This window comes from Pocillopora verrucosa, chromosome 3 (genome assembly GCF_036669915.1).
Source record: "Pocillopora verrucosa isolate sample1 chromosome 3, ASM3666991v2, whole genome shotgun sequence".
Classification (NCBI taxonomy): domain Eukaryota; kingdom Metazoa; phylum Cnidaria; class Anthozoa; order Scleractinia; family Pocilloporidae; genus Pocillopora; species Pocillopora verrucosa.
The window spans coordinates 21,608,521-21,631,001 of NC_089314.1; the positions used below are offsets into that span (position 1 = coordinate 21,608,521).

The 22,481-nt window shown below is 38.5% G+C and overlaps 1 protein-coding gene and 1 pseudogene across 1 annotated transcript; one reads left to right on the plus strand and one right to left on the minus strand.

The window, feature by feature from the left end:
* Positions 1-9,262: 9,262 nt before the first annotated feature.
* Positions 9,263-18,557, minus strand: LOC136279381 (probable serine/threonine-protein kinase drkD). Its single transcript, XM_066163055.1, has 10 exons — positions 18,194-18,557; positions 16,616-16,682; positions 16,120-16,254; positions 15,600-15,764; positions 15,111-15,236; positions 14,622-14,747; positions 12,937-13,973; positions 11,295-12,212; positions 10,695-10,908; positions 9,263-9,785 (listed from the first exon to the last, which is right to left on the minus strand). Exons 1-10 carry the CDS (start codon positions 18,500-18,502, stop codon positions 9,712-9,714), a joined length of 3,171 nt encoding a protein of 1,056 aa, XP_066019152.1. The 5' UTR covers positions 18,503-18,557; the 3' UTR covers positions 9,263-9,711.
* Positions 18,558-22,056: 3,499 nt separating this feature from the next.
* Positions 22,057-22,481, plus strand: part of LOC136279647 (uncharacterized) — a 5,698-nt pseudogene continuing 5,273 nt past the window's right edge.

Consider the following 22,481-nt stretch of genomic DNA (forward strand, 5'->3'; position numbering starts at 1 on the left):
TTTTTGTAAGATATTTACAAAGGCAGCTCTACTCTAAAAAATAACATTCTGATCCAAAAGTATTTGTTACTCAGCTTAATTTGAGATATGTCTGCGGTTTATCCAGAACACCATGGTTACTATACTGTGGAAATTCCCGTACAATCCTGTTTTGTTGAGGAATCTATTTCATCTCCCATACAAATGTCTTGCAAGTTAATACTCGGACGTTCGCGATAAAAGCCTTCTTCTCCCAGTGAATTATTTGCATGTTTACTGGCTTGGGCACCCCATCTACGGGTTTAAGGTCTGCTGAATTATGTCACTAAAACCTTCAGGCACTGGAAATATGATCCAAGATGTAGAAAGAGAAATATCCTGTTGAGCACAACGAGACGAGGACGAGAATTTTGTTCTCTAGGGTACAGAAATTCAACATTCGAATCAATTCTCCTGAAGAAACATGAAAGGTAAAGGATTAAAGTTCATCGGGAGTATACTTCCGAACCCAGTATACAAGATCCGGAGCTCAAGTTTGATTGATTGTCACGCTTTAAGAAGAAGAGACATGAACATATATTTTATGAGCTCTTATGTGTTATAATGATATATCCGCAATAACGACCTTGAAGTGCCCACTTAACCATGTGGTCTGATACAAAAGGATTACGTTCGCTAAGCAGAGGTTTTCTTTGTTTTTCGCTCTGAGTGTCGGTCGATATCAACTCGCAGTTATACTATGCAACGCTTGTTCGAACTTTTTTCTCGTGTCATTGAGAATAGTTCGGTTTTTTTTTTTTATCTGTAGTTTGACACCGGACATTGACACCTACAAGTTTTAGCGATATCCTTCGCTGGTAACACTCGAACTTGTTGTTGAAATTTTTCCTGGAGTTATTGTGACTACGTGACCGATGGTAAGGCCAAAAGGCTGAAAGGCAAGTCCTCTGAACCATTAACCAGATTTTGATTATTTCCAAAAACAGTATGCATTTCCTTGGTTGAAAACTTTCAATATTTGAAATTGGAAACTATGTAGGCTTCCAGAAGCAAGCATATTTCATATTCCAACGCTACAAAGCTTTAAAAAATAACTACGAAATTATTAGTTTAGAGTTGTTAATAAGTGGGAATCACTTGCCGCTTTCTGATCGATTTTTCGTTTTACTTGAGGTGCAAAGGATATGAGTCTGCAGTAGGTATGTTAATTCACGGCTCAAAGACCCACCCCACCCCCACCCATACATTTGTTTAGCCACCCCTCCCCCAATAGGATGTCAGTTAACAGTCCCAGTATTGTGTTTTTGAAATATTGTCACTTGCTTACTGTCTGAAAAGTGAATGGATAACACTAGCTCTTTTTGCGGTTAAAAACGAATTCAGCATGACCGTACATTACCTTCTAATACAGGAAGATCCAGGTGACAAAACGCAATTTGTTGTTAAATTTTGTTAAACCGTCTCTATGGTAATCAAAAACGACAGGTAAATGTCAATAAGTAGATTGTATTACACTCGCGGAAACGAATTACCATTTCGACTGCGAAATGTTCCTGCACTCAGTATCTGCAGCACCTTAATAACGCAAACACCAAATGGTGAATAAAGAAAAGAGGTGAGTAAACTTCAACAGATTTTGTGCTATCACTTGAAGAATCACTTGACCGAACTCAGTTCAAACGTTGAAACAAATCATCATGAGATTGACAAAGCGAAACTTAAGTATGCAACGCGTTTGTTCAGATTCTGCTTATTCGACGTTTGTGATGTGAGGGAAAATTGTTGTTTTAATTTACGTGCGGCGAACAAAGAGAGATTTGATTGTTTCTCAGTCCGAAATAACTAATACGTTGTGCTTATGCCGTTCGGAAAAACGCTTACGCAAGCACGTAAGCCATGCATGCAAGTGTTTTTTTTTTCGGGTGGGTGAATGAATTGAAACATAGTCAGTGATGTCTACATTTTTACAAAAGGAAAGATTATTAACGCGGGAAAAGAACGAAAATAACTGTGCAAATAACTGTATGTAACCAAAAACAAACTGTATTGGTGCCACGGATACCTGTTATTACAAAATGCAGACTGCAGGGGACTGCAGAATGCAGAGTGCAGACCGGATACAAAATGTAGGCTAGGTACAAAATGACTACAGAGTGAGTACAAAATGCAGACTGAGAATTTAAAGTGTTTTTTCGTCTGGCAGCCTCACGCAATCGCTTTTTCACGATTTCACTAACTGTCTGAGAGGTATACGGATAACAGTCGCTCTTTTTGCGATGTTAAAAACAAATTCAGCACGACTATACATTACCTTCTAATTCAGAACATTAAGGAATGGGCCCTCTTTAAGTAATATGTTTTTCATGCTTCCAGGATGTTTCGATGCAAAAAATTGAAAGAGGAACGAGACTGCAGGAAGATCCAGGTGACAAAACGCAATTAGTTGTCGCTGTCACAACGAAGTCGTCTTCGATAGGGACTGTGTTGAGGGAATTTCCTCACTCCTCCCGGTCCTTTAGTCACCAGAGCTCATTTATGAAATCCATTCGAGTAGCCATACATAACCTATGATAGGTTTCCTCGAAGTTTGGTTCCCTTTGTTCGCCACTTAACAGCAAAACATCAGCGAATGCGCACAGCGCTTCTGGATGACCTTGAAGTTTTATATAGTGAACCAGGTGAAAGTTTGTCACACTTAATTCAGAGCAAGAAATTGAGTATAGGATTTATAGTTAAAAGTAGGCTGTTCTAAATCACCTCCATGGCACGGTTCCACGAAAAAACTCTAGATTAAAATGTGTAAGACTTTTTAGTGTCAATCAACTGGAACTCAAAGTCAATGAAACGACGTACCCTTATTTGAACGTTTCTTGGGTTTGAATTGGAAATAATTGTTAAGAAGACGAGAAACAAAGTGCAAACGGATTGGCAGTTGTTTTAAGTTTAACAGTAAAAAGTTGATAGGTGCCAGCGAAGATAAACTTACGTGCACGTCGCAGCTGGATCCTTTTTCTAAGGGGACGAATTGCAATCAAGGCAGACTTATTGTTGAAAAAACTCGTGCTAAGAGGAATGATCCACAGAACAACTGATCGCGGCAAGCTGGCTGTCACGTGTGTCTAGTACCAGTCTCCAACCGAGCAACACCACACGGGATTTTAAAAATCCGGATCTCCTTAGACCATATGGACTTTCGAGGAGAGTTTTATCGTGGAGCGAAAAGAGATCGATATTTTGCCTAATCTTTAGCATGAAAATGCTTTTTACGATGAGCAGGTGGCGAGCATTACATGAAAAAGTACATTCAATTTAGAGCTACTTAAAGTTCGTTAATTTTTAAGTACTTACTTTTAATCAAACGCATGCTCTGTTTTCTATAATTTAGTTTTTTTTAACAAAAATTGATACCAAAATTCCAAAAAAATTCAATTTGTCCAAGTTTTTTTCCGCTTTTTTAATTTTGATTATGGGACATACCAAATATAGTCGTAATTCGAACCATTTTAAGGGAACATGGCTCGAACAAACTTGAATGTTGACAAACTTTGATGCCCACTAGAGTCGCGAAACCAGAAATAAGCGAGGTTTGGAGATTTGCTCAACAACAGACTCAACCGCCCTTGAATTGACCGTATGAATGAACAAGCTAGCTGCCGTTTGAACATGCTCTTTGAAAAATGGTTGGCATCGCCCGAGGATTTACAAGTTTTATCTGGAAGTCTTTCATTTAAGAAAAAAAAAAAGTAAAGCTTCAGTAACGGAACAATTCTGTTAACGCAGAGTCAATATGAACGAACTTTTAACCAGCCAGACGCTGGTATTGATTGAATCAGAGATAATCACACAGAACAAAGCCAGACATTTCTTTTTAATGATTACCTGAAAATTTCATCAGTGGCCTTTTAAATTGTTTCCCTGACAAAGTCCGCTGTGAGGCTACTTTCGCTCGAGTGTAACCATAATCGTATTTTATCGTCATTTGTTGTTTTCAACGAGCCCTCCTGGCGACAGAACTCTTGCAGCCACTAAATTAGAGGATCAGTTACATTTTAGTGTTAAATAATCAAGCCACTTGAATGGTTGCCAATAGAGCTTTGACATTGATAGAAACGCTTTTGAAAGCTATTTTAAGTGCAAGTGACCCAAAAGCTAAGGTTTTTTTTTCTTAAAAACCTCTCAGTTAAGAGAGAACGAGATATCTGGTCAGGATCCAAATGAATGTAGCTTCTGAAAAATCCAATAAATTTTATAGGGAGTGTCGTTGTTCTTCGTGGTTTTATGGATAACCGAACGTTTAATTGTTTGTCTCCCGATTTACGAGTCAGTTTTATCAATCGTGTATCGATCGCGACATTTCAACAACTATGCTGCGAGTCCTCAGTCGTCGCCTGACTGACGAAGGCTAGCAGTATAGCATTTGAAACGTCGCGTATCATTACACGATTCATTAGACCGATTCTTACATCGTGAGGCAAACGATTAACCCCTTAACTCCCAGAAGTGATCAAAATTAAACTTCTCCCACTGAACAATAGCTATACATTATCCAGCAAACAGGTAAAGAAAACACTCAAACTTATCAGGTAGAAGTTGTCATTTTGATCTAATTCCAAATTCTTTTAACTAAGTTATAAAGAAATGTCTAGCAGCTGGCGGGGAGAACTGACAATCACTGATATCTTGGGATTTAAGGGGTTAAACGCTTAATTAATTCTAAATTTTCTCATGAGCATTCTGCAAATAATGATCTGAATTGCTCACGAGGCATGGAACCTTCGGATTTCGTGCTCTGATGCTCTGAGTTCTTAAATTATCCTGAGCCCACAGGTAGCAAATTTATATGCATTTATTCAACTAAATAGAAATTTCAAGTTGCCTATAAAGAGGGCATTGTCAGTTTTGGCTACGTGTGATATACGATTTTAATTGAAGCCATCGTTCTTAATGGGCTGACTCATTATTTCTACTTCCTGGTTTGACACGCCAGTCGTCACGTATCATGTCTGCCGACAGAAAAATTTTCATGCCGAAACCCTTCACTGCTGTTTAGTTCCGAGTCATTAGAACTGAAAGCGCCCATGGCAGTATTTTCTTCAAAGTCTAGTATCCCAGACTAATGAATGGCAACTGACATTGAATTTCTTACTGTATTTATAGGTGGAAATGACTTACTTGTCCTGTATGTCGGTTGGATAACTGTAGTAATAATAACTACAGTAATAACTGTAGTCGTTCCTCAAGAGAAAGAGTCCCGAAAACAGTTCAGCTAAGGCATCTTAAGGGGGTTTCAAATTATCGTCGAGGCCCTCAACACAGTCCCTATCGAAGACGACTTCGTTGTGACAGCGACAACTAATTGCGTTTTGTCACCTGGATCTTCCTGCAGTTTCGTTCCTCTTTCAATTTTTTGCATCAAAACCTCCTAGAAGCATGAAAAACATATTACTTGAAGAGGGCCCATTCCTTAATGTTCTGAATTAGAAGGTAATGTACAGTCATGCTGAATTTGTTTTTAACATCGCAAAAAGAGCGACTGTTATCCGTATACCTCTTAGACAGTTCGTGAAATCGTGAAAAAGCGACTGCGTGAGGCTGCCAGACGAAAAAACACTTTAAATTCTCAAACAATCAAAATCTCTTTGTTCGCCGCCCGTAAATTAAAACAACAATTTTCCCTCACATCACAAACGTCGAATAAGCAGAATCTGAACAAACGCGTTGCATACTTTAGTTTCGCTTTGTCAATCTCATGATGATTTGTTTCAACGTTTGAACTGAGTTCGGTCAAGTGATTCTTCAAGTGATAGCACAAAATCTGTTGAAGTTTACTCACCTCTTTTCTTTATTCACCATTTGGTGTTTGCGTTATTAAGGTGCTGCAGATACTGAGTGCAGGAACATTTCGCAGTCGAAATGGTAATTCGTTTCCGCGAGTGTAATACAATCTACTTATTGACATTTACCTGTCGTTTTTGATTACCATGGAGACGGTTTAACAAAATTTAACAACAAATTGCGTTTTGTCAATTGGATCTTCCTGTGGTCTCGTTCCTCTTTCTAATTTTTTTCATCACAACCTCTTAGAAACATGAAAAACATGTCACTCAATGAGACCGCATTCCTTAATGTTCTGAATTAGAAGGTAATGTACAGTCATGATGAATTCGTTTTTAACATCGCGAAAAGAGCGAGTGTTATCCATACACTTTTCAGACAGTAAGCAAGTGATAATCTTTCAAAAACACGATACTGAGACTGTGAAATGACATCCTATTTGGGGAGGGGCGGCTAACTAAAAGTATGGGTGAGGGTGGGGTGTGTCTTTGAGCCGTGAATTAACATACCTGCTCCAGACTCAAATGCTTTGCACCTCAAGTAAAACGAAAAATCGATCAGAAAGCGGTAAGTGATTCGCACTTATTAACAACTCTAAACTAATAATTTCGTTATTTTTTAAAGCTTTGTCGTAGCGTTGGAATAGGAAATATGCCTGCTTCTGGAAGCCTGCATAGTTTCCAATTTCAAATATTGAACGTTTTCAACCAAGGAAATGCATACTGTTTTTGGAAATAATCAAAATCTGGTTCATGGTTCAGAGGACTTGCCTTTCAGCCTTTTGGCCTTACCATCGGTCACTTAGTCACAATAATTCCAGGCAAAATTTCAACAACAAGTTCGAGTGTTAGTACTTCAAGGTCGTTATTGCGGATATATCATTATAGCACATAAGAGCTCATAAAATATATGTTTATGTCTCTTCTTCTTAAAGCGTGACAATCAATCAAACTTGAGCTCCGGATCTTGTATACTGGGTTCGGAAGTATACTCCCGATGAACTTTAATCCTTTACCTTTCATGTTTCTTCAGGAGAATTGATTCAAATGTTGAATTTCTGTACCCTAGGGAACAAAATTCTCGTCCTCGTCTCGTTGTGCTCAACAGGACATTTCTTTTTCTACATCTTGGATCATATTTCAAGTAGCTGGAGGTTTTAGTGACATAATTCAGCAGACCTTAAACCCGTAGATGGGGTCCCCAAGCCAGTAAACATGGGAGAAGAATCACTGGGAGAAGAATGCTTTTATCGCGAACGTCCGAGGATTAACTTGCAAGACATTTGCATGGGAGGTGACATAGATTCCTCAACAAAACAGGATTAGACGGGAATTTCCACAGTATAGTAACCATGGTGTTCTGGATAAACTGCAGACATATCTCAAATTAAGCTAAGTAACAAATACTTTTGGATCAGAATGTTATTTTTTAGAGTAGAGCTGCCTTTGTAAATATCTTACAAAAAAAATAATGATATTAAAATAATCAAAATGGAACGAAATTTTCAGAACTTGGAAAAGACATAATTACCACAGAGTCATACTGCTAGTCTCTCTCGCTTCACGCTCTGCCTGTTTAGGCTAACTTCGATAATAGCACGATTAGTTATTCAATGAGTTTATTTCATTATTGTGATCAAATAAAACTAAAGGCCTATTTCAAGAAGGAAGGTAAGCATTAGGTGACCCCTGTCTAACATTATAATAAAGTTCGGATATAACGTGCGCTGTCATTGGTTGAAAGAGCGTGCTCTAAGAGAGTATAGAGTATAGAGCTGAGCTAAAGCTGTCGCGCCATCTGCCAGATTGTACTATGTTCGACCTTTTCCGGGACATCTTTTTAGCTTTTTTCCGATAATTGAAGGTGAAATTTCAGAACAAGCGAACCGGCAAGTAGCAACAGAAGAACCAAACAAAGGTTTGTAAACTTACCAGGGCCGTAATTTACGTTATTGAAACGTGAGCAGATACGAAAATCCTCAAAGGAAAAACAAAATAGACATTCCAAGTTTTAAAGATTTTCACGCTCAGTTAGATTGCAAGCTTACGTACGGAAATAAAAACCAAACACAGCTAACACTTATATAGTATATAAAGTTCAGTGTTCAAATACAAAACTGAACAAAACAGAAATGATGAAAAATATAACCAAACTGGCAGAACTGTTAAAATTCATTCTAATCATGACGGTGTCTGCGCGAATATGATTATGCTGAAGTCCATCGCGGCTCGCTTATCATGGCGATCTCCGGTCATCACAGTAAAGCAAGCCTCAGAAACTTCATCGGCCGCCCTTCGAGTAAAAAAATAACAGATTGCTTTGATGCCCTTTCCGATTCGTTGAATGGAAAGTCACATCAGTCACTGCAGCCGAGTTTTGCCGTGCTGTCATCCCGAGCGATCTTCATGTTCCGGTGAATTCGGCTGTCGTTCATTCAAAATAGACTCGCCTTGAACTGTTTGTTTTCTACCTTGTCATGTGAAAAAACTTGCGTGTTTTTATGAGCCATAATTCGGCTGAAGTTCACTGAACATTTCACTTCAAGATTCTGTATTAGAGACTTAAAAACTTCGGGCGAAAGTGTTAAATTCGACCTGCCGAACTATTTTAGTTTGTAAACTATTGCAGAATGTGAACTCTGATGGTTTGACACTTTTGACGGCTTTAGTCTTGTACAGCCAATCAGATTATTTGAACCATTCTAACAGGGATTCTGATTGGCTTAACAGAACAGAGCACAGTCAAGGCTTCTCTATTTGTTAATTCTTATATCTCTTTCCTCTTATTCTGGCCAACACGTTTACAAAGTAGGGAGGATTACACCAACTGCCGGCTGTATGGTAATGGTGGACAGTTGAGACACGTTTTTTCAAGACGGTCCGTGTAAGGGTTTAGCTAAGCTATTTCAGATGGCTTTGTTTTGTTCTGGTTTTGAATGAACACCATTACATGACCATGGTGGTAGCGGAAGTGTCGCTGGACTTGCCTGTTGTTAAACCTTTAACTCCCATGAGTGACCAAGACAAAATTTCTCCTTACAATATCAATATAGTATTAACCAGGTAAGTGACGAGAATAAAGAAAAATATAAATTTGGGGATAATTAGCTGATCCAATACTAAATTCTCTGAACTATTATTGTAAGAATTGTATTGTTGACAGTAAGGAGAATTATTAATTTGAGAAAGGGGTTAATGGGCGTTCCAAATTGGTGCCTGTACTGAAGCAAAGGAAAAAAAATCACCCGCCTTAGTAGCTGCTCTCTCCCTCTGCACCTTAAGATCGCATTTTCGAAATTCCAGTGATCGCTACAGATCTTTGGTTGCATGACGTCTCCTAACCGTGCCGTTTATCAGCGTGAAATTTCAGGAAAACTACACTAAATAAATATTTCTCATTTCACACAAGCTGAAAATTTAATATTTACTTACATGTACAATACTTCGAATACTTATCAATGGTTGAATTACAGTACTGCAGTGCAAACAAAAACTCAAACACCTTTCTGGTCATACTTTAAAAGTCTTTCAAACTAGATTCAAAGATGTTCGCGAGTCGGTGTTACAAATGAATCATTTTCCTTCGTTTAGTTCAACATGATGCATATTCTTATAAAATGGAATCACTTACATTCCTTACAGTTGACACTACTAAAACATACAATGATAAACACGCTCGCGTTCATTTTGCTTCCGTTCTGTTCCTGTAGTGACTAACCAAAGGCGAAATATGCAAAAATCCGGAGAAGCTGTAATAAGAGTTTAATGAGCCAAGACTACTCCTTAATTATACCAATATATTCTTTACAATTTTGGTTGGCAGCTAAACGTATGCCAATTAGCCTGGCTTGCTCGTGTTATGAAATCACTTTCTGAAGTTATCAAAGGTTTAAGCTATTTATACAATTCTTTGCTCTCGCAGTGCTGGGCTGCTAATCCGTATAATAGCAACCAAAAGATCACATATTAAACCTTAAAAGGATAGAAAAAAAGAAATGTTAAACTTGACTTCAAAACACAAGTGGAAAACGAGCCTTTGATCTTTTTTTGTTCTTGACCGGCGAGTTTTCTGTTTTTAAAACAGAAAAATGGCCAGGTTAAGACGCAGAAAATTACTGGGTCAAACCTCTCTGACCCCTCGTAGACTTTCTCTCTCTCTCTCTCTCTCTCTCTCTCTCTCTCTCTCTCAACAACAAAAAAGACATTCGGTGCACAACATCCTACAAAGATTAAGTACGCTATAAAACAAAATGACCAGAGATACGTAAATAACCTATCATATTCAAAGCTCCCCGATGCGTATATCTGGTTTTAAATGACTGATATATAGGGCCTTATAGGCACACCCGAGGTTCCCGAATTTGCACCTTATAAAACATTCTAAACCTGCAAAAAAGTACATGTACTGACTTTACACAAAAATTGAAAAATATGGTCCTCAACTAAGGAGCCCCGAGCTCAATGGCACGGAAAAGGTAAGTTTTAGAAACAAATAGCAAAATTTGAACGAGTTGCCGGGCTTGGATAATGATAATTATGGATATTTCTCACGGTTATAATGAGTCATATGGTCCTATGAACCTTGATGACTGCACTTACATGATCAAAGGGCTTAATTAGATAAATGATTTTTTATAATCGAACGGGTTTCTAACTTTTAAATCACTATGAAAACTTGATTGTTTTCTTTCAGGTTATGTTGTTATTTGTCCATCCGATACATAAGATAGCAAGATTTTTCAGCTATCATTATGTCGAAACGTATCTGATTAATTTCTTATACGAGAAAACGTTTGCCTGTAAGGAGATATCCCTAAATTCGCTATTTCTCTAGCTTTGATAACACTTGCTACTGCAAAACCGAGATAAATGAGGTTTGACCTTGTTGAAATAAGTGGGGCTTGCCCTTGCCCAACTCGTTAACGATTCTCTCGATGCCTGGTCGATCCTTAGGATCTCTTTCCAAACATTCCTTTATCAAGTCTTGAATCACATGGTGTGTCACCATTTCGACTTGTTGGCTGCGCCTTTCACGATCTGGCAATTCCCAGATGCACATCTGACACAGAAGAACACCAAAACTGTAGACATCCACCTAATCAAAACATAAAAAATAAATTCCCTTACTTACTGTTAATGGACAAAAGGCCAAATCGTGCGCAATGCTAGATTTAGATTTATGCCAATATCACAAAAACGTCAAGGGTAAATTAATAATAGCTCAAAATAATTAAAGAAATCGTTGACGATTTTGAGGACTATTAACGAAATGCAACTATGCTCCAGTGGAGGATTATTTTAACGTCAAAAAGCCGCAAAATTTTTTCCTGCATTTCAGCAAATGGCTTTTGGATCCGAAGCCATGCAGAGCACTTGATCGTACCCTCACTCAGACGTTGAAACCGCACAATCAGTTGTGACATCTGGGTTCAAACCGTATGGTATATTACACTATCTGTTAAATTACAAACCATCACCAACCTTCACAGTTTGTGTTGAAGTAATTGTCTCTGGTGCACTGTATTTCATATCACCTGGAACAGTTGTCATGGTTTCCCGCTGGAAAGTTGTAGCAATGGAAATGGTCAATTTTCCTCTCCACTGCTGACCTTGCGGCCATAGCAACACATTGGCACTGCTAACGTCCCGGTGGACAATTGGAGAAGGCAATTTGTGGTGGAGGTAGCTCAATGCCCCAGCTACATCCTTAGAAATAAAGGTGATTTCTTGGTCTGAGAGAGAGCGCGAGGTTAACAATAATTCTAGACTTGTTTCCATGAGTTCTGTCACAATCAAAGGAAATCCTTCATCGTTAGTTGCTCCGATGAACTGGAGTAAGCAAGGGTGGCGGCATCTTGAAGCCACGTCTATCTTTTGCGCATACAAACTTTGGCTGTCAGGAGAAAGAAGAGTCTCGTGGATTTGCTTCACAGCGACGGCACAGCCATTATACTTGCCTTCGAAGACCCTGCCCCATGATCCTTTGCCAAGCCATTTATCTGTCAGCTCAATTTGGTCACGTGGGATGATCCAGTCAGCTATTTCTCGGCTTGGATGTATGCTGCTTATCGTGTGCGGTTCATTTGCTTCTTGATGAATTTCTCTCGGCTGATCTTCATCTTTAGCTCCTATAGTAGCACTTCTATACATTTGCTCTATCTTCCCAATTGATGGTATATCGCCTTCCCTTTCTGACTGGGGGTCAAACAGGGCCTCTAGTTCAGAACTGATTTCCTCCATATTAGGTCGCCGCTCAGGGTTTGGTCGCACACAACGTTGTATGAGGCTTTTAAACTCTTGGTTTGTAACTTGGGATATTTGTTCCTCTCGCCGGTCAGGATCCGGCAATTTCTGCGTGCACATCTCACATAGAAGAACTCCAAAACTGTACACATCAATCTGACGACAACAATATCAAAAGTCTGATAAATTTTCTTACAAAATTGATGCAGTGGCGGATAAACGAATACCACATGCTATCTGCAGCGTACTCAGTTTACCCATGCATGTAACCCGACACTATTAGCTACATGAATAAAGGGGGTAGATTTCTAAAGAAACTGTGGTGCTGCGTCGGTGGAATAGTATAACAAGGTAATTAAGTATTATCAACTGAGTTGATGATGTAAATAACCCACCGTAAAGAGTTTGGGAAAGCTGACGTTTCGAGCGTTAGCCTTTGTTATCGCCCTGACAAAGGGCCCTAACCGCAAAAGGCTATTCGAGGAAAAAGGATCAGGAGCAACAAAGTTAGGGTGTAATTTATTGTTTTCTTTCAGGTTATGTTGTTATTTGTCCATTTGATACATAAGGTAGCAAAATTTTGCAGCTATCATTTTGTCAAAACGTATCTGATTAATTTCCTCTACTATAAAACGTTTGTCTGCAAGGAGATATCTATAAATTCGCTATTTCTCTGGCTTTGATTACACTTGCTACTGCAAAACCGAGATAAATGAGGCTTGACCTTACTGAAATAAGTGGGGCTTTTCAAGACAATCGTGTTCCTTCAGAAATTGCGTTCCCGATATCACTCATCGTAATAGGGACAGCTTCGAAAACTATGACGGAGATTGTGGGTCCAGGACAGCAAGCTCATTTCTTCAACAATGTTATCACTTACCTTGATTGTCTGTTTGTCTTTAGTAACAGCTTCAGGAGCACTATAGATCCGTGCTCCAGGCCCAGGTGTCATTATTTGCTGAATGCAATTAGCCGTGCCATAATCTGACACTTTGCCCCGCCATTGCCGACCATGACGCCATAGCAACACGTTAGCACTGCTGATATCGCGATGGATGATGGGTAGAGGCTTAGTTTGGTGCAAGTAATTAAGAGCGAGTGCTACGTCCGAAGAGATGATGGAGATCTCTGAGTCAGAGAGAGGTTGTAACTGGGGGTCTAACAATGCTCGTAAGCTGGTTTCCATTAATTCTGTTACAAGCAGAGGAGGTCCTCCCTCGTTTGTTGCCCCAATGAACTGCAGTAAATAAGGGTGGCGGCATCTTGAAGCAATCTTCATTTCTCTTTCAAATAAGGATCTGGAAAAAGAGGAGAGAACCAAGTTGTGAACTTGTTTCACAGCTACCTTGCAGCCTCTGAATCTTCCCAGGAGAACTTTTCCCCACGCACCTTCCCCAAGTATCTCTTTTGTCAAGAAAATCTCGTCGCGGGAAATAACCCATTCGCAGGACTCTTTTGGTCTGTGGTCATCTTGAGTTTGTTGAATTGTGGATAAAGACTCTTTCAGTCCTTTCACATGTTCTTCATTTACTTTGGACTCTGCTTTCAGGTTCAATACTTGTTGTTCAGCATCTTCTTTAGCCAGTGTTACTTCATCCAAATCCTCTTGGAGGTCTTTTAACCTTTCCATTAATTGACCCCTCTCTTTACTCCCACTTTGAGTTACTTCGTCTAAGTTTTCTTGGAGATCTTTTAGCTTTTCCATTAATTGATCTCTCTCTTCTCCTCCACTTTTAGTTACTTCGTCTAAGTTTTCTTGGAGTTCTTTTAGCTTTTCCATTAATTGATCTCTCTCTTCTCTTCCACTTTGTGTTACTTCGTCTATGTTTTCTTGGAGTTCTTTTACACTTTTCATCAATTGACTCCTCTCTTCCTTCCACTTTCTTCGTTGCTGGTCAAATAGTTCCAAGAGCGAATCTGCCAAGATGACAAATGACGAGAACGTTTATTGAACAAAGAAATATGATGCCTTGACGGGAACAAAAACAGTTACATTAAAAAAAAAACAACGACTACGCTGGTTTGATCAATTATTTTGAGCTGGGAGCAACTGAAAAAATTTCAGAGTCTGTATACATATCTCGGATAACTGCTCCTCAACGGCTTCGTTTTTCTCAATTAAGGTGTTGGTTTGTTCTTTCTGCAATTGAAGCTCATTTTCCAATTTTTGACGCTCTTCGTCTTGTCTGGCAGACCTTGATTCTGAGATTAAAGTAACGTGAGCGGGTTTATTTTATGGCGGGCGACAGAGGGAAGAGAGGTCCAGTAAAAATTCAAATTTAATTTAATTTCGAAGCATACCAGAAATTTTGCTTATGATAAAATAATTCACCAAGTGCAAATATAATCGAGATTAAGACATGTCGATTCGACCCTTAAAGGAATCTATTATTAAACCGTCCTGTTTCATTTCGTAAAAAATACAACGTGAACGCAATTCCTCTTCAAATTCATAAGTCGCTTCATCAGCTGAATATTTGCTTTTCATTCTACTTCCTGCTTCATGCAACGTACCTTTCTACTGAACTTTCAAATTATTAGAAAATCTACAAAAATAGTACTTACTTTTTTCGGACAACTGATTCTCAAGTGTTTTGATTCTCTCAGTTGAGGTGTTGATCTGTTCCCCTAGCGATTTTAATTCATTTTCCAGTTTTTGACGCTCTTCGTCTTGTCTGGCAGACCTTGATTCTGAGATTAAAGTAACGTGAGCGGGTTTATTTTATGGCGGGCGACAGAGGGAAGAGAGGTCCAGTAAAAATTCAAATTTAATTTAATTTCGAAGCATACCAGAAATTTTGCTTATGATAAAATAATTCACCAAGTGCAAATATAATCGAGATTAAGACATGTCGATTCGACCCTTAAAGGAATCTATTATTAAACCGTCCTGTTTCATTTCGTAAAAAATACAACGTGAACGCAATTCCTCTTCAAATTCATAAGTCGCTTCATCAGCTGAATATTTGCTTTTCATTCTACTTCCTGCTTCATGCAACGTACCTTTCTACTGAACTTTCAAATTATTAGAAAATCTACAAAAATAGTACTTACTTTTTTCGGACAACTGATTCTCAAGTGTTTTGATTCTCTCAGTTGAGGTGTTGATCTGTTCCCCTAGCGATTTTAATTCATTTTCCAGTTTTTGACGCTCTTCGTCTTGTCTGGCAGACCTTGATTCTGAGATTAAAGTAACGTGAGCGGGTTTATTTTATGGCGGGCGACAGAGGGAAGAGAGGTCCAGTAAAAATTCAAATTTAATTTAATTTCGAAGCATACCAGAAATTTTGCTTATGATAAAATAATTCACCAAGTGCAAATATAATCGAGATTAAGACATGTCGATTCGACCCTTAAAGGAATCTATTATTAAACCGTCCTGTTTCATTTCGTAAAAAATACAACGTGAACGCAATTCCTCTTCAAATTCATAAGTCGCTTCATCAGCTGAATATTTGCTTTTCATTCTACTTCCTGCTTCATGCAACGTACCTTTCTACTGAACTTTCAAATTATTAGAAAATCTACTAAAATAGTACTTACTTTTTTCGGACAACTGATTCTCAAGTATTTTGATTCTCTCAGTTGAGGTGTTGATCTGTTCCCCTAGCGATTTTAATTCATTTTCCAGTTTTTGACGCTCCTCATCGTGTCTGGCAGACCTTGATTCTGACCTACTACTTCTGAGTGCTCTCTCCCCGCCAACATCTGAGATTATAATAAACTAAGTGTGACTGTTCAATGGTAATTGGGGGGGGGGGGGGGGGCGAAGAGGCCCTTTAAAGGATCATATTCATATTTCAAAACATATCAGAAAGTTTGAATATGAAAAAATAGTTCACCAAGTGCAGTTACAAAGTAAAATCGAAGCTTTAATGACTCTATTATTATTAAGCCGTTCTGCTTCAATGTAAACTCGCTTCTTTTTCAAATCCATGAGTTGCTTAATTAACTGGATGTTTGTTTTTCATTCCACTTCCTGCTTCATGTCACGTACCTTTCTATAGTTCATAAATTTTTAGAGTAAACCTAATGAAAAAGGCATGTTTGCTTTGGTCCTTACCTTTTTCAGACAACTGCTTCTCAAGTGCTTTTTTTTCCTCAGTTAACGTATTGATTTGTTCCCACAGCAATTTCAGTTCATTTTTGGTAGACCTAGATTCTGACCGTCTTCTGGGTGATCTCCTCCCGTCAGCATCTGAGATTAGAATAACTCAAGTGATTGTTCAATGGTGAAGGGGGGGGGGGTGGGGGAAGTAGAGTCGCCTTAAAAATATCACATGTTAATTTCAAAACATATCAGGGAGTTTGAATATGAAAAAATTATTCACCAAGTGAAGTTACATGAATAACATTGACACATGTTGAATTTCGAAGCACAGCATAATGTTTAAATACACGAAACATCGATATACAAAAGTAATTATCGTCGGAAATTTAAATGTTACGGTGCTAATTCTGGTAAGCCAGGCAGAGAGAGTTCTATTCCATACTATTCCGCTTAATCATCTGCACTCAATATCTGTTTGAAATTATATCTTCGATAGCATCGTACATACCTTCTGTAGAAGGCGTTCTCGGTCTCAAAAGTTCAGCATCTGGGTAAGTGTCCTTCCGATTGCTTTCCTGAAAGCACACCTATGCTTAACTTTTGGTTTCTCTGATAACTGGGTTAAATAAAATGTTTTACAACTTGTACTGGTTTGATCTGAGTCATACACCCCTCCTTATGTGTTTTGAGATCCTGTGCTTTGTTCTAAATTTGTTTGTTTGTTCTGCTGGTTGATCTTGAATCACATTTCTGTGAAGTATATATCTGAATATTGGCTGATTCAAAACTTTGGAGAGGATTTAGAAAAGGGCCAAAGGAAACGTATATCACATTCAGTCAAAACTGACAGTACCCTCTTTATAGGCAACTCAACATTTCTATCTAGTTGAATAAAATGTGCATAAATTTGCTACTTGTGGGCTCAGGATAATTTAAGAACCCAGAGCAGCAGAGCACGAAATCCGAAGGTTCGATGCCTCGTGGGCAACTCAGATCATAGTTTTTGTACATACACGCCGTTGACAAAACGGATGACAGCCTCCTCTATCTTCTAACTTGTTGTTTCTCAGTTAGCCGAACATCACATGCAATTGGAGCTGCAGAAAAATCCTAAACTATATTGTTTCGCTCATCGATTAATAGACACAAAAGCTTATTAATGGCCTACTTAAATAGAAACACAACAAGAGTATACAATTTGCATCAAACTGATTACGTTCGATTTTTCACAAAGTTATAAGACGATAGAATCCGGCTTGGAGGACATCTTCAAATTTCTCATGAAGATTCTGCATATAAAATCAATAGAAAAACCGAGGTCAACTGAAAAGAACGTTGAGTGGAGATAAATGCATTTTATTTCGACACACGATTCCTAAGATATCAACCGTTACAGATCACTTGAAATGAAAACCAGTCAAGTCATCAAATATGTTATGACTGAATGCTCGTGAGTAAACACGCAAGTGAAAAATGTGCAATCAACTCAAATCAAATGTAAATTATTCGAAACTCATCACCATGTTAAAAACTTTATGGCCTGGATTACAGCGGGACACAATTTGGATCTAAGCAATAAATGTTCGTTTCGTGCTGCGACAGGCATCTCTTTGTAATTTTCATTCAGCCCCATTCCTTTGAGATTTAACCTTTATGCCAGCCTAGCAATTATGTGTGGTTTTCTCAATTTACGCTTGTCTGTTTCGTATGCTAAGTAAAAGGCGAGATCTTTACGGTTTGATTACTATTAGATATTTGTGATGAAGAAGCATGTACTATTAGTTACAACATTCCTTAACGAAGTGCAATCAGAAGTATTTGATCTAATTGGAGCCATCGTTCTAAATGGCCTGACTCATAAATTTTGCTTCCTGAATTGACACTCCAGTCGTCACATATCATGTCTACCAATAGAACAATAATTTTCAGAAACCTTTTACTGCTGTTTAGTTCCAAGTACGAGGAAACTGAGAAACGCAATTCAAAGCACCTACAGCTGTAATTGCATCAAAGTCTGATCTCCCAGACTAATGCATTGCAACTGACACATCAACTCTTACTGTCTTTATCAGTGGAAATGACTTACCTGTCTTGTTTCTCGGTTGAAAAACCGAAGTCGTTCCTTTAGAGAAATAATCTCCAAAAGGGCTTCAGCTAATGCGTCTGGAAGGAGTTCCAACTTATCGTCGAGGCCCTCGACGCAGCTCCTATCGAAGAAGACTTCGTTGCGATCGGCCTCAACGACTCGGAACCGCGTATTGTCATCTGGATCTTTCTGGAGTATCGTTCCTTTGTCTAATTCTTTGCCTCGCAACTTTTTAGGAGCATAAAAAACATGTCCCTTAAAGAGGGCGCACTCCTTAATATTTTGAATGAGAATATAACTCGCAGTCATGCTGAATTTGTTACCAGGAAGGCGAAAAGAGCGACTGTTATCCACATACTTTCTAGAGAGCACACAAGTGATAATCTTTCAAAAAAACAATGCTGACACCATTTAATGACCTTGTATTTGAAGGGGGAGGGGAACTGAATAAAAGTATGGGTAGGGGTGTGGCGGGTCTCAGAACCATGAATTATCATGAAAACAGACCAGCATACTATGCGCCTCTGGTGGAAAGAAAAATTGATCAGGAAGCTGCACTAGTAAATTGCAAGTAATTTTGGTAAAAACTGCCTAGCTGATAAAGCTTTGAGTTGAAATAATCAGTGTTATCAGAGTCATTTCTAATAGATTTATGGAACTCACTCGGCTTTAGCCGGCTTAACCCCGTTACTGGAAAAATATTATTTAGTCAAAACAAAACCAAATCTGAAACTAGGCACCAAAAGAGACTTGACTGAGCTCGACAGGTTTACAATAACAACCCATCACCCTTTTTGTGGATAAAATGCAATCCGTCACCTCTTTGTGGAAAGGATTTTTTTGCTTAGATGCAGGAATGAGAGAAATTTACATTAATAACAGTTTTAAGAAAAAATTTAGTTTGAATCAAAACTTAAGGTATTAACATAAATAGCGCACAAAATGAACTCATGGATTATTGAATCATGAAATTTCCAGCAAAACAGTTTCAAAATACAATGTACCCTTGTTGGCGTACTTTATCCTCGGCGGCTTTAAGTCTCTTGACCGTCACGGCATTGATAACTCACATGTACGCGGAGAGTATATCGTCTCTAAAAGCGTTAGAAATCCTCTTCTTCTATCAATATAGTATCTACATTAAGAAAAAAGACCTCAGCTTAATGTTATCATTCTGCTTGAAACCTTGGGGTGAAGCAGGTACCTCAAGTTTGTTACTGCAGATATATTTATAGCACTCTAGCGTGACAATCAATCAAACTTGAGGAAATTGGTCGGTTTGATTTTAAAAGGTCTGTTGTGTCGCTACAGTAAGGTGCGTGGCATCATGGCCCTTTAAGTACAATTGAGACATGTCGATTCGAGGCTTGAATGGATTTATTATAAAACTGTTCTGCTCTATAAGTTATCAATTAAACTTTGCAAACTCACCTCCTTCTCAGATTCATGAGTCGTGATTTTCATTCTACTTCCTGCTTATGTCACGAATCATTCTACTGAACTTTCTAGGAATCTTCAATTATTACCGAGAAACCCTACTACTCATATCAAGCAAGATCTTGATATTTTGTCCAATATGTGGTTGCTATTGAAATGCTACGCGTTAATACAACCTGCTGTAAGACTGGGACTTGTGTCGCTTACTCCACAATTATTCCCGAACTTGAGCGAAAACTGCATAATAGAAAGCAAAATATATTCAGTGACATGTAAAGCAGAACTAAAACTGACAGAGCACTATCATCCGAGTCAAGTTCAACAAGAATTCCCAGACATTAACGTATTCATTTTCAAACGCGAACACTGTAATCAAATGGCCAAAATAGTCAAAGTTTTAAACATGAAATTAACTTGGACTTAAGATTGAGATACGACGACATTTCAATACTTCACTAGTACTTTCTAGACATGGCACATGACAAGAAATTGATAAACAAAGCTTCTAGATCTCCATGATAATGAAAAACGACAGGCAGATGTCAGTACGTAGATTGTATTACATTCGCGGAAACGAATTATTGCTCTGACTGCCGAGTGTTCCTGCACTCAGTATCCGCAGCACCTTTATAACGCTAACACCAGATGGTGAATGAAAAAAACAGGTGAATAAACTTCAACAGATCTTGTGCTATCACTTGAAGAATCATTTGACCGATTTCAGGTCAAACGTTGAAACACAGCATCATGAGACTGATAAAGCGAAACTAAAGGTATGCAACGCGTTTGTTCAGATTCCGCTAATTCAACGTTTGTTATGTGAGGGAAAATTTTTCTTTTAATTTACGTGCGGCGAACAAAAAGAGGTCCAAAATAACTTGTTCGTTGTGCTTATGCTGTTTGGAAAAATGATGTTTATTTTTAATGGTATGCATGCCTGTAAGATCCAATTTTGAATTGAATATCAAGCAATTATGGAAAAAGAATTTTGAATCCTTTTTCATTCTCTGAATGTAGGTATCGTATCCGGAAGAGGAACGAAAACAGCTCAGTGTGTTTTGATCGAAACACACATTTCACTATGGTTAAAAGTTATTTATAATAGTAAGCTCAAGTCGACATCTTAAGCGAAAATTTCTCGCCCCTGTTTTTCACGTGTATGAGCATCATTTCAAATGAAAATCCTCTTTAAGGTGGCCCCACTACTCTAGTTTAAAATGCTTGCCGGCTTTAATCGTTGTTTGGCGCATACGAATTAGGAGACAACACTCAATTTCCAGCTGACTTCAAAGACGAGTAGAGCGAGCATACTTTTTATATTTGCAAGTTCTTCGAGAGTGATCACTTCTAAAAACCCAAATCTACGCCACATAGTCTACGGAGATGAAAATCAATCTCCGAATATAACGAAAATTTTTTGAAGAAACGCTCTTGTCACTTTCAGTGTTATGATTGTTTTCTTAATCAACTGTCATCTTATGGACTCTTCACTTGCCACAAAAAAGGTCATTTAAGAGAAGTAGTAGGTTGTGTGACGAGCATGAACGACCGCTTAGACAGAGACTATTGTTACGAATTAAACCAAGTAAGTAAGAGAAATCTCACTTTCCTTATTTTCTAAGAATACAACAAACGACAAAGCTAGGCGTAGTTTGGAAGCTCGTGTGTCGCATGCTTTGGGCAATATTAGAGGTATTGCGAATGCAAATAATTCTTGAGTTGATGAGAGCGATATTGAAAATCAAGTTTTTATTATTTCATAGCGGAACAAAAGATTTTGTTACTCAGTACTAATACATGCAAGGCAGAATTAATACCGCAAAACTTTCGCTCGAGTGTGAGTGGAAAATTACGTTGAGTTTTTCCTTCGCAAGTTTCTTTGCAAAAAGGGAGTCTTTTTCCATTTCTGTTGCCATCTTTGCTAACAGTCAATTGTGAATGGTTAACACCCATTTCCATAAACAGCATAATATTTTTCCATTCCCCTCCTCAACATAAAGATGCATTTATTTCGGGTTGAATATTTTTCTTAAATGTTTCAATTTCTACTATCCTTTTGGTTCAGGAAAGCTGAAATGTTGTCCCGAGTTGAAACTGCTGTAATTTACATCCATCCACTTCCTTATCCACCTAGATTTTTCCACGTATTACCAGGGATGCCTAAACAACAATGTGCTTTTTTTTTCTGGTACAGGGTGAAGGGCGAAAAAAAGAAGACTTTAACAAAGACAATACGAACTCTGTCAGAGATGGAAACAAGAACAATGTACATAAACAGGAAGACCTAAAAAATGGAAAGGAACAAAATAACCGGAAGGGAAACAAATAATATCTCCACTGCAACAGATAGAGGACTTTCTTTACAGCTAACCTTTCATCGTAATGAAGTTTCGCATCATTAATTGGCAGTTAAACAGGAGTGAAAAATGGGACAGCGACTAACAAACTTATTGCCACGAAGAATACAGAGAAACAGGCTTAGAGATGGTCAGGAGGAACTCATTACAGAGCTGAGGGGACAGCCGAGAGAGATGGAACAACAGTTTACTAATGAGAAGGGTGAGGAGCAAACCAGCATAGAGCTTAAAGCGATGGAACAACAAATTGCTTATCTGCAGGGTCAGGAGCAAACCAGCATAGAGCTCAGAGGACAGCTGAGAGCGATGGAACAACAGATCACTTATCTGCAGCGTCAGTTAAGAACACGTAACTGGGTGATAAGTCGAATTGAAATTTACATGGAGACAAACGAAGTGCTTGGGAAGGGAGCATGGGGTAGAGTTGTTCGAGGGAAATTTCGCCGTTGCGTCGTCGCAGTAAAACAAATACACGAGCTTCTATCTCCTCAAGA